The sequence below is a fragment of the Arvicanthis niloticus genome, chromosome 2, assembly GCF_011762505.2.
Source record: "Arvicanthis niloticus isolate mArvNil1 chromosome 2, mArvNil1.pat.X, whole genome shotgun sequence".
Taxonomy (NCBI): domain Eukaryota; kingdom Metazoa; phylum Chordata; class Mammalia; order Rodentia; family Muridae; genus Arvicanthis; species Arvicanthis niloticus.
Window position 1 is genome coordinate 65,127,518 of NC_047659.1, and position 14,892 is coordinate 65,142,409.

At 36.1% G+C, this 14,892-nt stretch overlaps 1 protein-coding gene across 7 annotated transcripts in view; it reads left to right on the forward strand.

Moving 5' to 3' along the window:
• Ckap5 (cytoskeleton associated protein 5) overlaps nt 1-14,892 on the forward strand; it is an 88,551-nt gene that overhangs the window by 28,445 nt on the left and 45,214 nt on the right. For all 7 annotated transcript variants that reach the window (XM_034493950.2, XM_034493954.1, XM_034493951.2 and 4 more), the window contains 11 exons: nt 400-571; nt 1,402-1,534; nt 2,860-2,960; nt 4,362-4,475; nt 6,415-6,519; nt 8,227-8,316; nt 8,421-8,585; nt 9,462-9,590; nt 10,797-10,979; nt 13,298-13,411; nt 13,648-13,758. In XM_034493950.2, coding sequence (XP_034349841.1) covers nt 400-571; nt 1,402-1,534; nt 2,860-2,960; nt 4,362-4,475; nt 6,415-6,519; nt 8,227-8,316; nt 8,421-8,585; nt 9,462-9,590; nt 10,797-10,979; nt 13,298-13,411; nt 13,648-13,758 — 1,417 coding nt within the window. The remainder of the gene's footprint in view (nt 1-399; nt 572-1,401; nt 1,535-2,859; nt 2,961-4,361; nt 4,476-6,414; nt 6,520-8,226; nt 8,317-8,420; nt 8,586-9,461; nt 9,591-10,796; nt 10,980-13,297; nt 13,412-13,647; nt 13,759-14,892) is intronic.

Here is a 14,892-nt window from a genome sequence, read left to right on the forward strand (position 1 = left end):
TAAGAACGTGTGTGTGTGTGTGTGTGCGTGTGCGCGTGTGTATGTGTGTGTGTGTGTGTGTGTGGATGTGGATATGGATGGATAGATATATATAGGTAGATGGTTTTGAACTCCATTTGTTACCTTAAATATTTAGCATATTCATATATAATTTATTCATTTATTTTTGTGTTTGTTTGTTTTGAGACAGTATCTCTTTACATAGCCCCGGCTGTTATGGCATTCACTGTGTATACCAGGCTGGCCTTGAACTCAGAGAGATCCTCTTTCCTCTACCTCTTAAGTTCTGGGAATAAAGGTGTGTACCACCACACTGCGTGCAGTACATGATTTGGAGCTATACATGTTCAATGAAGCATGACATGTTGACAGTTTTCCCCCCAAATCTTTCACTTACAGTGAATTTGGTTCCAAAATCATCTCACTTAAGCCAATTATTAAAGTGTTGCCAAAACTATTTGAATCTCGAGACAAGGCTGTTCGGGATGAAGCCAAACTATTTGCTATAGAGATTTATAGATGGAATCGAGATGCTGTGAAACACACGTTACAAAATATAAATTCTGTCCAGGTAACACACAGATTTCTTTGCTCATTTTTGTATAAGGTTAATATAGATGTATTTTCTACTTGTAAATGTTAATATCTATCCTTATACATAATTATTTTTTATTTTGAAGATTTAAATGGGTTGAATTTCTGTGCATAGACTTTTTGTTATTACTGTCTGTCACTCTCTTTCTGCTCCCACCTCCACCCCCAAGTAGGGAGCAAGTCCTGTATCTTGTACATGTTAAACAAAACTAGGTTTTGTTTTGTTCAGATCTCTATAGAACATCTCCATCTTCTGTTTTTCCAGCCCTGGTAATATTAAATCTATCAACTTAAAACGTCCCTTTATAATTCTGTTGAGTAGGAGGACTTGCTTGGATGAAACAATCTATCATATCTATCATATAGTTATTTTTGGAGCTTTTTTGATAACTTAGCATAATTGAATTCATAAACTAGTGATACTGTCTTAAAATAATGAATTTGGGAAGTTGGAGCAATATCGCAGAGGTTAAGGGCATTTGCAGGTCTTGCAGAGCCAGCCTTCACATAGCTTCTGCATGTGTGAAGTACACTTCTACATGAAGTTTACACTCATACACATAAAAGAAAATAAATCTTTCTTAAAGAATTTTGTTCTTGGAAATAAACCTTTAGTGTGGTAAAGTAATAAGTTGATTTGACTTATTTGTCAAAAGTGACAAAATACAGTTTAAATTTGTCTTTAGTTGATTTCCCTATTAGTACCATATAATCAGAAAGTGAGTCCCAAAATATCAATAAGTACAAGTTTTATGTTTTTTAATAGTTGGGTATACATTTTTTACAATATTTTGTTAATACTTGCAGTTGAAAGAATTAGAAGAAGAGTGGGTCAAGCTGCCAACAGGTGCTCCTAAGCCAAGTCGGTTTCTGCGTTCCCAACAAGAGCTAGAAGCTAAACTGGAACAGCAACAATCGGCTGGTGGAGATGCAGAAGGGGGTAAGCCAGTGTTTAAACAATAGTTTCAATTTAAAAATCAGTGAATTTCAGTGGGCATATTTTGGAGAAGTTCTTTTAATAAATCTTGAGTCATGTGCTACTAAATAACTCTGATCTTTTTCTATTAAAATCTCATCCTGAGAGCTGGAGAGGTCGTTCATCTAGTGGCCAAGAGCGTTTACTGCTCTTCTAGAGGATCCAGCATCCCCACGGTGACTCACAACCATCTGTAGTCCCAGTTCCAGAGAATCCAACCCTCTCTTGTCCTCTTCGGGCACCACTTAGCACATAGTACATAGATTACATTCAGTCAAAACACCCATACACATAAAATAAACTTTAAATAACTATAAGGGGTATGAAAAGATATATAACTGATAAGTAAAACTATCAGTTTGGGGTGGGTGTTTGTGTATGATGGGTAGGTACACATAGGTACATGTATAGAGGCTTCAGGTGTTGGTTCTTACCTTTCCATTTTTTTAAACGTTTTATTTTTTTTTAATTACTTTAATTTTTTTAGTTTAAGTTTCATATATGTCAGTCTCTGAAAGTGTTTGCCATACATGTGCTGGTACCAGAAATGCACATCAGAGCCCATAAAACTGGACTTAAAAGTCAATTATGGGAGGCTGGAGAGATGGCTCGGCGGTTAAGAGCACCGACTGCTCTCCCAGAGGTCCTTAGTTCAGTTCCCAGCAACCACATGGTGGCTCACAATCATCTGTAATGGGGTCTGATGCCCTCTTCTGGTGTGTCTGAAGACAGCTACAGTGTACTCACATACATAAAATAAATAAATCTTTTTTTTTTTTTTTAAGTCAATTCTGATCTACCTATTGTGGATTTGGAGAATTGAACTTGGGTCCTCTGTAAGAGCTGCTAAGTCATCTGACCAGCACACTATCTGGTTTTAGAGCCCAGTCTTTTCAGCTAGGCTTGCTGGCCCACAAGCTTCTTCAGTGTCAGTCTCCTATCTCCTATAGGTGCTGAGATTGCAGATGCTTGCACTACTGTGTCTGGCCTTTTTTTTTTTTTTTTTTTTTTTTTTTTTTTTTTTTTTTCTTTGAGACAGGGTTTCTCTGTGTAGCCCTGGCTGTCCTGGAACTCACTCTGTAGACCAAGCTGGCCTCAAACTCAGAAATCCGCCTGCCTCTGCCTCCCAAGTGCTGGGATTAAAGGTGTGCACCACCACTGCCCGACCTGTGTATGGCTTTTTCCTGGGTTTTGAGGATTTAAAATCAGGTGTTTTTTTGTTTGTTTGTTTGTTTTTGTTTTTTGTTTTTTGGTTTTTTTAAAGATTTGTTTTCTCTTTTTCTTCAAAGGTGGTGACGATGGTGATGAGGCACCACAGATAGACGCTTATGAGCTTTTGGAAGCGGTAGAGATCCTTTCCAAACTTCCCAAAGACTTTTATGACAAAATTGTAAGTAATGGTTAAGCTTCTTTCATTTATTTTAAGTAATAACTTAGGTTAAAGTCCAAGAATGTTCTGCTGAGCCCTTGCTTGGTGCACCTCCCCACTCCCCACATGTCTTTCTAGTAAAGTGGGTTGCTTCTTTCTCTTTCTTCCTTTACTATATATAACCATATTCCAACATTGAAAAAAATAGAACAAAACAAAACATCTTACCAAAAATCAGAATGTTTTCAACTTTTTTCCTCATTTATTCTATTGTTTTATCCTTTAAATATCTCTTAAACTCATCTCTTTTAGGAATGACAGGATGGCTCAGCACATAAAGGTACTTGCTTTTAAGCTTGGTAACCTGAGTGGAAAGAGAGAAGTGACTCCTATGAGTTCACCTTTGACTGAGATTTCTTGACTTTTTTGTTTGTTTGTCCATATAACTGCCTTGGTGGGCCTGAGCATCATAGAATGTTCAGAAGCATATGTGGCTTTTACCCACTAGACATCATTAGAAGTGATACCATGGCAGGCATGTCTCCAAACATTGCTATTTCCAAATAGAGAAAAAAGTGTCTTCATTTGAGAAATACAGCCCTACTCTAATCACTACCATGTGTTCTTACCTAAAGATACTTCTTTGAAAAGGAAAACTTTCCCATGTTGAAACATAATTTAAATTTTCTAGTGGCTTCCATGAGTCTGAAGACAGTGTCTAAAATCATCCTATAGCCATGCTTTCTCACCTTGAAACCTCAACTTACCTTTCATCTATATTTCTAACTATTGGCACTTTTCTGTTTCAGGCATGCTGTATTTCTCTAGGTAGCAAATAGGCCACTGGCTTATTATTTTTAACTCTGAGCTTTAACCTGTGCTATTTTTTCTTCCTATAATGTTATTCTCTCGATATTTATCTCATAATACATTTTCAACTTTTAAATCACACCTTAAGCATATTTGTTTGTTTGTTTAGATTTGTTTCCTGTATGTGAGTACAGTGTCTCTTTGGACACACCAGAAAAGGGCATTGGCTCTCATTAAGATATATGAATATATATGAATAAAAATCTATGAACAAGCTGGGTAGTAGTGGCATATGTCCCTTCTCCTAGCACTTAGGAGACTGAGGCAGCTGGATCTCTGAGTTCAAGGCAGCCTGATCTACAGATAGAGTTCCAGGACAGCCAGAGCTACACAGAGAAACCTTATCTCAAAAATAACAAAACAAAAACATTTTATGAACAAAATAGTCCTCATTAACTATTTTGTCATGTGGTTTTCTAATCTCATTTAGAAAATTTTTCTGAAACAAACAACAACAACAAAACTCCCCGGTCTTTAAATTAGTTGAGTATATGAAATGGAATTTATTTTACTCTATTTTATGTTGTACAGTGATTTATATTCTGTTTGCAGGAGGCAAAAAAATGGCAAGAGAGAAAAGAAGCTCTGGAGGCTGTAGAAGTACTAGTGAAAAACCCCAAGCTGGAAGCAGGCGACTATGCAGATTTAGTGAAAGCGTTAAAGAAGGTAATAGCAGGCAGAGCTTCAGCATTGGCATCCTCACAGCCACTGAAATTCTCTTCATCAGTCATTCAGTGATTTTTTTTAATCACAAATCTATTGACATTTAAGGAACACTATAATATTTCAATCAGAGACTTCTGTAATTTTTAAAATTCAGAATTTAAAAAACTTAATGTCCTATGTTAGGGATTGGTTTTATCTTAACTTTTTCAATTTAGTAAGTCATTGATAGCTTAGGGTCTTGCTGATCTAGATCCAAGTTTTTATAGTTCTATGCTTTTATAGGATCAGCTGTTTAAATGAGGTAAGTTGAATTATGCAAATATTAAGTATGAAGTATTTTGTTTTATAGCGAATGATCCCAGTTTGTAATATATCAGAAAGGCAAACAAAATTTTCTGAAGGGCAATGGAGAAGTGGATCTCAGGGAGAGAGGATGTTGGAAAAGGGACTGGGAGGAGTGGAGGGAGGGAAAACTGTGGTTGGGATATAATATATGAGAGAAAAATTCAAAATAAAAAATTAGCCAGGCATGGTATCACAAGCTTTTAATCCTAGCACTTATGATTGGGAGCCAGCCTGGTCTATAGAAAGTGGTCCAGACAGATAGAGCTACACAAAGAAACCTTGTCTCGAAAAATCAAAAAACAAAACCCTTTTTTTCAGATGAGACACATTTGGGATAAAAGGCATTCACCATCACTACCTGGCCTGTGATCCCATCTCTTATAAAGAAAAGAGTTGCCATATGATACGGTTTAGAGGTAGAGAAATATTCAATAATGATATCAAAGGCTATTAAGTTTGTATAGACCTAGGAATCTACTTTTGCTAGCTGGTGACCTGAAGCAAATTAATCTCTTTCATTTTTAGAAATTTTCCAAAGTTGAGGTAATAATTTATGCAATTTGGGTGAAATTAAATCTAAATAGCATTACAAAGCATCTCCAAAATTGTGGTACCTAATTTGTTTTTAAGAAATATTAACATGTTTTAATTTTTTTATTCCTTAGGGAAGATAATTGCTAACTCTTAGTATGATATGTATATTAGAGGCTGTTAAATTCAGAATCTATAAAGAGTTCAGCATACTGTTTATGGAACTAAGAACTATGTAAAATCAAATCAATTGCTTCTATTAGAAAAGAGAATGAAAAAAAAAAAAAATAAAACAAGGATTTGTGGGTACTTTAATAAAACAGCATTTTAACACCAACTGAGACAGGCAGTTTACTGCAGCAAACTGTTACCAGGAAGAAGCCCAGTCATTACTGTGTTGCTGAATGGATGCTTATCTATGAATTTAGATAAGTGTTGGACTTTGGGTTTCTAGAAAGGCTGTAGTATAAACTGGTAAAGGAGTGTATTCTAGGAGAGATGAAAGAACACGGCAGTTGCCTGTGTAACCAAATGGCTTGTACAGAAATGGTTACAGTGGGATTTGCAATAACCACTGCAGTTTGTACTAATGCTTGTATGGGTATAAATTTATAGCAGAGCTGTTGCCCCATGTCTTTTGGAAATATGTTTGGTTTTCCTGTTCCAAAGTAATGATACTAGACCTCCAGCTTCTCTGCTACACTTAGGGTCAGGGATTTGGTATGTTGGGTTTTGCTTTTGTGTTTCTTGATGCTAGTGTTTGATACCAGGGCCTCAGTATGTGCTGGACAAGCCCTTTACCACTGAGCTGCATCCCCATTCAGTGTGCTCTTTTTTGTTTCTTTCTTTTCCTTCTCTCCCTTCAACAACAACAACAAAAATACCACATAATGGGGGCTTACAAATTCATTATTATTAAGATTTCACTCTTTTGTAAGAAATAAAACTGGTTACTTATTGATATAATATTTTTCAAGAGCTTTTTTGAAGATATATTTTTATTTCTAGTACCTCTTTCTACAGGGTTATAACTTTTGTTTTGTTTTGTTTTTTACCTTTACAGGTTGTTGGAAAGGACACCAATGTCATGTTGGTAGCTTTGGCAGCAAAATGTCTTACTGGCTTAGCTGTTGGGCTAAGAAAGAAATTTGGACAATATGCAGGACATGTAAGTAATATTCTATTTAGATGTAAATCTGAAAAAAATATCAGAAATGGTAGGCTAGTTTTTTATATTTTAAAACAGCTCTTGGCATAGATCTTTATGTTGGACAAAGTAAACATCTCACTTGTTTCATATATATTCAGTCTAGCTCTTCACAAGACTTGTGTAAAAAAATCAGACACTTGGCCTAAATTACTTAGTTGGTTTGTTTGCTTATTATTTACTTAATATATCCATCTTTGCTTTTATAACTATGAAATACATGTAGTTGAAATAAAATTGTAAAACCTGTAGGATTGTGCAGTATTGTTCACTAGTGAAAACCTCTCCTTAGCATGCATAAAGTCCTGGGTTGTCTTTCCAACCACTCTGACCCTAGGAGGAAAATGTTTTTAGTAGGTAACAAATAAGTTAGATAGCAATCCAGTTTAGTAATAGAGTTACTAAATTGAGATGTTCTCCTTAACTATAGCCTCTAAATTTGGTCTGAATTACCTAGAATGAGTTATCATTCTGAAATTTTGGCATTTGTCAGTTTTATACACAGGTTTTTTTTTGTTTTTTGAATGTATATGAGTACACTGCTGCTGTTTTCAGACACACCAGAAGGGGGCATCGTATTTCACCGTAGATGGTTGTGAGCCACTATGTGGTTGCTGGGAATTGAACTCAGGATCTCTGAAAGAGCAGCCAGTGCTCTTAACCACTGAGCCATCTCTCCAGCCAGTTTTATTGTTCTGTTGATATGTAGCCTTACTGAAGACTGGTAACTCATGTATTAAAGATAATTTCTGAGAACTAAAACTAAAGTAGATACTAACAAATAAAAATGAGTTGTGCTGCCTATTATTATGGAAATAAAAATAAAGCACTAGCTGTGTGTGATGGTACACATCTTTAATCCCAGTTTGGAATTCTGAGGCAGATCTCTGAGTTCAAGCCAGCTTGATCTAAGTTTCAGGACAGCCAGGGCTATGTAGAATCCCTGTCTTAAACAAACAAACAAACAAACACCCAAACAAATGAAAAAACTACTTTTAGTGAGGCAGGGTTGGGGTGGGGTCTCTGTAGCCTAGCTGGCTCCTAGCTGAAAACTACTTTTAAAATTGACATTAATTTGCTAAGCAATGGTTGAGTGAGTGATTGCTGTACCTTGTAGTTTGAGTTGTTACTAGTTCTATTTAACTTATTGTTTAGCTAAGATGGTTCCATCTGCTTAATTTGGGATCTTTTTCCATTAAAATGACATATAATATACTGTCAGACAAATAGCAGGGCAGTTAAGAGCACTTCCAACTCCTGTGGGGAATATTCCAGATAAGGGGACTTATAGAATGTGTGGTCGTTCATGAGTGGCTTTCTTTCACTTAGCTTAATTTTGAAAATTTTAGATCTGTCATACTATAGTATATATTAGGACTTCTTTCTTGTTTTTTAAAATTAATTATATGTGTATGAGTGTTTTGACTGTGGGTATGTCTGTGCACCACATGTGTACCTGGTGCCTATGGAGGTCAAAAAGAGCATCATAACTCCTGGAACTGGAATTATGGATGGTTGTGAGCTATGATGTGTGTGCTGGGAACCAAACTTGGGTCCTATGAATGAATAGCATGTGCTCTTAAACTGCTGAGCTATCTTATCTTTCTGTCCCCTGCAGTACTTCATTCATGTTTGTTAGAGTATTACTGTAGCTGTTTGTCTTTATAGGTTGTGCCAACAATTTTGGAAAAATTCAAAGAAAAGAAGCCTCAAGTTGTGCAAGCCCTGCAGGAGGCAATTGATGCAATCTTCCTAACTGTAAGTTGATGGCATGGAACTTACGGTTTTGTCTTAATACATGTTGTCACTATAATAATTTGACAATTTATAGCTGAAAAGCTCATTGCCATCTTCTTCTAAAGACCACACTACAGAACATCAGTGAGGATGTTTTAGCAGTAATGGATAATAAAAATCCCACCATCAAGCAGCAGACATCACTTTTTATTGCAAGAAGCTTTCGTCACTGCACTTCTTCTACATTGCCGAAGAGTCTACTAAAGCCCTTTTGTGCTGCTCTACTTAAGGTAACTGGCTATAGTTTATATATTTTTTCCTACTAGTTATATATAATGATGACATGACTTTAATACTGTAGATTGTGATCTTTAAAGGAGCAAACACTCTGAACCAAGTTTTGTAACTGTCATGTTCTACTTTCGAAGGATGACAAGTTAGCCAAGAATAAGCGTCAAACTAGAGTGTGCGAGGATCATTGGGAATGGGGCATTTTAGATTAAAGGTAAAAGAAAAAGAAAGCATGATGGGTTGGCAGGATGTCTCAGAGAATAAAGACTAGCCGCACAGTAACCTAAGTTAATTCCCTAGATCCCCTTTAAAGGTGAAAGGAGGGACATTCATATATACATAAATATTCACATAGAGTGTGTATATGTGTATGTATGTAAACAATGTTTAAAGCACTTACAGAGGATGGAGAAATGGCTGAGCAGTTAAGAGCTGCTTTTGTAAAGAATCCACGTATGTTTCCTGGCACCTCCACGGTGGTTCACAACCATCTGTAACTTTAGTTCTCAGGGCTCCCAACTTCCTCTTCTGATCTCTGTGGGGAGCAGACATGCACATAGTACACATACATACATGCAGACAAAGCACTCACACATCAAAGAAAATAATTACATTTTTAAAAAATGACATTTACTTGGTGAATAACTAAATTAACATTTGAGTTAGTTAACTAGGTGAATTAACTAAAGATTTCTGAAATCCAGAAAATAATGTGTTAATTGGCAAAAGAAAAGCTTGCAGTAAACTTTAGTAAATTATAAAGGGAAAATTCTTATCCAGCAACTATTATTCAAAATAAAAGTAGTAGTAACTAGAGTTCATTGTATTAAATATCATTTACTTCCGTGTATTAAATATCATTTACTTCCGTGTAGCACATCAATGATTCTGCTCCTGAAGTCAGAGATGCTGCATTTGAAGCACTGGGTACAGCTTTGAAGGTGGTTGGTGAGAAAACAGTAAACCCATTTTTAGCAGATGTTGACAAACTCAAGCTTGATAAGGTAAGTTAGTAATGGTCATCTCTTTGTATTGCAGTTTGCAAATCTATCCTATTCCTCTCTGTTGAACACATGCACATGTTTGCAACATAAACTTTGTGTTTGAAGAGGGAACAGACATTGCTTTCAGTTGTGTACTCAGTGATGAGCCTGCCATGCTCTAGTGGACAGTTTCATGACCCTGGTTAAATTCAGTATGTGATAGAACAGTACAGAAAGGCATGAATGTTGAAAAGGGAATTGTATGGAGGACGGTGTGAGTAATACGGATGAAAGTTATGAGTAGATAAGTGTGCCAGTAATTACAATATACTGTATATGTGTGAGTGTGTGTGTGTATTTATATATGAATCTACCAAAAAATAAAAGATAAAAAAATTTCAGAGTACTTACATGTTTTTTGTGAGTTTTAGTTTGTTTACTGCCAGTTTCTTTTTTGTTGTTGGGTTTTTTGTTTGTTAAACAGTTCTTGGTTTTTATCAAGACAGGGTTTCTCAAGTAGCCCTGGCTGTCCTAGAATTTGTTTTGTATACCAGGCTAGCGTCGAACTCAGAGATCTGCATACCTCTGCCTCCCTCCCAAGTGCTAGAATTAAAGGCATGTGCCATACTTGGTTCATACTTGCCAGTTTCTGTAGGGAAAAAAAGTTTATGTTGCAAACATGTTCATGTGTTTGAAATCAGTTTTGGAGGGTACCCTCTGGGCAGTTTTTGTTACTAATTTTGTTTTTTTTTTTGTTTTTTTTTTTTTGTATTACTAAAAAAAGAAAATACTGATAATTGATTCATATTCTTCAGTTTATTCTCTAATGATATTTCAGAGCAAGGTTGTTGAAATTTTAATCTAAGTGATACAATACAGTGATACAATAATACAGTGATACAATAGTAAAATAAAAATATCTTTCAAATTATAACTATACCAAAGCTGAATAACTAATCTATAGAAGATGTAATACAGAACTGTACTTTCTTAAATTTCATCAAAATCATGGCTGTTTAGGTACTTTTATAATTGTAGTTTATGAAGAAATAAAACATATGTCATATGCACTGCCAAGAAAATTACAGATAAGAATTGCAAAAAAAACCCATAATATTTTCTGATTTTTTTTTTATATAGTTTTGACTTAATGACTTCTAAGTAATAATGTAATGGCTATGTTTGAAAGTTATTGGAACATAATGATGTTCATATTGTTTTCTCTAGATCAAAGAATGTTCAGAAAAAGTCGAACTGGTTCATGGTAAAAAATCTGGACTTGCAGCTGAAAAGAAAGAATCCAAGCCTCTACCTGGAAGGGCTGTTGCATCAGGGGCTGCAGGGGACAAAGACACAAAAGATGTTTCAGGACCCAAACCAGGACCGTTAAAAAAAGCACCTACTGCTAAGGTTAATAGACTTTTATGACAAGGTCTTAACTTTGTAATCCATGCTGCTCTGATGCTTGCTATGTAGCATCAGAAATCAGTGATCCTTGAAATCAGTCATCCTTATGCTTCAGTCTCCCAAGTGCTGGAATTACTGATGTGTGCTACCACAGTTGGCTTAAAAGATGGCTTAAAAATTAGAATTTAGTAAGATAAGAGACTGGGTTTGACATTCATGGTTATTCTTCTAATATGTCTTAATTCGAGAAATGGATTCCTTGGTCACATTGCAAATAGAACAGATTAACAAACACATAGTATTCTAACTACATTGTTTTTCTTTATAACCTGCCTGGAAGCTGGCAAGTTGACTTAGTGGATAAAGGAGCTTGCTTCTAAGTCTGATAACCAGAATTCAATCTCTCATATCCACATGATGGAAGGAGAGAAAAAAATTGATGAACAAGGATACACCCACACTCTAAATAAATAGTGTAATTTTTTTTCTTTAAAACTATGACTAGGAGCAAGGTAGTGGTGGTACATGCCATTAATCCCAGCCCTTGGGAGCCAGCCTGATCTATGGGGTGAGTTCCAGAACAGCCAGGGCTACATAGAGAAACTGTGTCTCAAAAAAACCAAAACCAAAACCTAAACAAAACAATAAAAATAGTAATAACATACCTTTTTTTTAATGGTAAACATTTTAATCATTTTTTTTAAGTTTATAGTTTAGGCTATAGAGCTAACTCATTTACATAACCAAGGCTGATGATCTGTTCACCAGGACCTATATGATAGAAGGAGAAACTTCCTCTCTAAGGAGGGGAAACTTGATTCTGCAAGTCTTCATCTGACCTTCAAATAGTGTGTGTCCATTCCATCCCTCAGCCCCCAGAATAAATAAATAGTGCTGCCCAAATGATCAGTGATGTTGCCATCAGTATTGACAACTTGAGGTCAGTCATTAGATCCCACTGTGAAAGGAAAGAACCAGGTCCTGAAAGGTTGTTGCCTGACTTCCACATGTGTGCTGTGGAGTGGATGTCCATACGAGCAATAGCAGTAAATATATAAAGATTTCAAAATGGTGGTATTAGAGGCATTGAAGACCCAATTGTTAATCTGAAATTAATTTGTAAATATAATTTCAGTTATTTTTTATTGTTATTGTTTGAGACAGAGTCTCTTTATATAACCCTGAGTGTCCTAGAACTCACTATAAAGACTAGGCTGACCTAGAACTTACAGAGATCCAACTGAGTCTGCCTCTGCCTCATTCTCCTGAATGCTGGGATTAAAGTATGTATTTCTGTGCCTTGCCTTCCAGATTTTTGTTTGTTTTTCAAGACGGGAATTCTTTGTCTAGCAGTCTTGGTTATCCTGAAACTCTGTACACCAGGCTGTCCTCAAACTCAGAGATTCACCTGCCTTTGCCTCATGAGTGCTAGGATTAAAGGAATGTGTCACCACTGCTGGGCTCCGGTTTATTTTTATAAAGACTTTATGTATGTGAGGTTGTGGTTGTCTGTGGAAGCCAGAATGGTATTCAGAACCCTTGGAGCTAGGGTTTGAGACAGTTATCCTTCTGCTGTGGTTGTTTGGAACTGAGCATCAGTCCTCTTCAAGAGGAGCAAATGCTTTTAACCACTGAGCCATCTCTCCAGCCAGAACCCAGTTCAACATTCTTATTTCATTTGTTTTATTATTTTTTATGTATTTTATATATACACGAGTGCTCTATCTTCATGTATGCCTGCATTCCTGAAAAGGGGGTCAGATGTCATTATAGATGGTTGTGAGCCATCATTAGGTGGTTGGGAATTACACTCAGGACTTATGTGAGAGAAGCCAGTGTTCTTTAAATTGCTGAGCCATCTCTTCAAACCTAAGTTTTTTTTTTGTTTTGTTTTGTTTTTTTTTTGGGGGGGGGGGGGAGAGGAGGTTTGTTTTTTTGAGATTGGGTTTCTCTGTGTAGCACTGGCTGTCCTGGAACTCTCTCTGTAGACCAGGCTGGCCTCGCACTCACGGATCCTTTGCCTCTCTGCCTCTTTGCCTCTGCCTAGTACCTGCCCAGCTGCATGTTTTTGTTTGTTTTACTAACTCATTTTGAATTAGAAACTTTTAATATGCAGGCTGCAAATTAGCCAAGTATTCTATGGATGATCTTTGAGTCTCTGTATGTTTGACGTTGTGGTAATTCTGTTGACAATAAAAGTTTGTTTACTTTTAAGGTGATCTCATTTTAATAAAATTTTGAAGAATCAAAATATGTAAAAAAAACAAAACAAAGCTGCTTTTATAAAATTTTGAGTTTCTGGTTTAAAATTTTTCTTTTAGGCTGGTGGACCACCAAAGAAAGGCAAAACAACTGCACCAGGTGGTTCAGCAAGTGCTGGAACAAAGAATAAGAAAGGATTGGAGACCAAAGAAATAGTAGAGCCAGAACTCTCAGTGAGTATTACCCATGAGAAAGTTAAGGCCCCGAGGGATTGGAGGTCTTCCTTAGTTCTTTAACGTACAGTAAATTTCTATCTTTTAGCTACTAATAGATATCTTCCATGAAAAGAACTTTTACTGCAGAAGACTCAAATACCATAGTTACCTGTAGGAGTATGTTAGTTTTAGCTGGGTTTCTTTTATGTTATTTCTTAAACTATCTCTAATTATGATGTTACTGTATCTTACAGATTGAAGTATGTGAAGAAAAAGCTTCAGCTGTCCTTCCCTCAACCTGTATTCAACTTTTAGACAGTAGCAACTGGAAGGAAAGGCTGGCCTGTATGGAAGAATTCCAAAAGGTACAAAACAAGGATGGGACAGAGTGTAAAATTAGATTATGTAGACACAACAAAAGTACCAAATTAACATTTGTTTTCATTGCTAAGTTTTATAATTAGTAAATGTTTCCTAATATAAGCTGAGGTTGAGCTTTCTGTTTTTGTTTTGTAGCTGTTTAGTGCTTACCTTTAACATCCTCATTCTGACTTCACTAAACATGAAAGTTAGTAATTTTTCAAGAAAATTAAATTCTCACTGTGAATTATAAGGTTTAGAAGAATTTTTAAGTTTTTTCAAGTTGCTATTAAATGTAATAAGCAAACAGATCTTGCCATGGAAAATAGATGATTTTTGTCCATTTCTGTACTCCATTATCATCATGATTTCTTGATGGAAAACATATTATATATTGGTATGAGGAACTGTCCAAACTTTTGAAATTTTATTAGTCAGGGTTCTCCAGAGGAACAGAAATGATAGAATTTCTATGGAGACACACAGACACACACACAGGATTTATTAGAGTAGCTTACCAGCTGTGTTCCAGCTAGTCCAACAATGGCTATCTCTTCTTCAGTCCACAAGGCTGGATGTCTCAGCTGGTCTTCACTATATGCTAGAATCACAAATTGGGCCCTAGTGAAGGAATGAATTTGGCAATGAGAGTGAGTGTAAGCAGGCCAAGAGCAAGAGAGTCAGGAGAAGATGTGGCCCAGATTGAAGGTAGATCTTTCCACTCAAAAGATAAGGATAAACGGGGATCTTTCCAGTTCAAATGATTTAATTAATTAAACACCCCTCACACTACATAGTGAGAGCCTGCCTTTAAAAAAAAAAAAACTAGTCCAATTTTTTTTTAAGCCATGATTGGGGGGAAATCAGGGGACAGGTAGAACTCTTTCTGTTTGAGATCAGCCTGGTCTACATTGTATGTTCCAGGATAGCCATGGGTATGTAGAGAGACTGTCTCAAAATAATAATAAGCAAAAACAAAAAAAAACTCTCAGAGATGGATGCAGCTGATTGGGTTTTAGTTCATTCTGGATGTTGTCAAGTTGACAACCAAGATAGCCATCACAAGAATGATGCAGTTTAGCTCATTTTAGCATATACTGTGATTGGGATATTATGAGAGATACAGAAAAGGGAATATA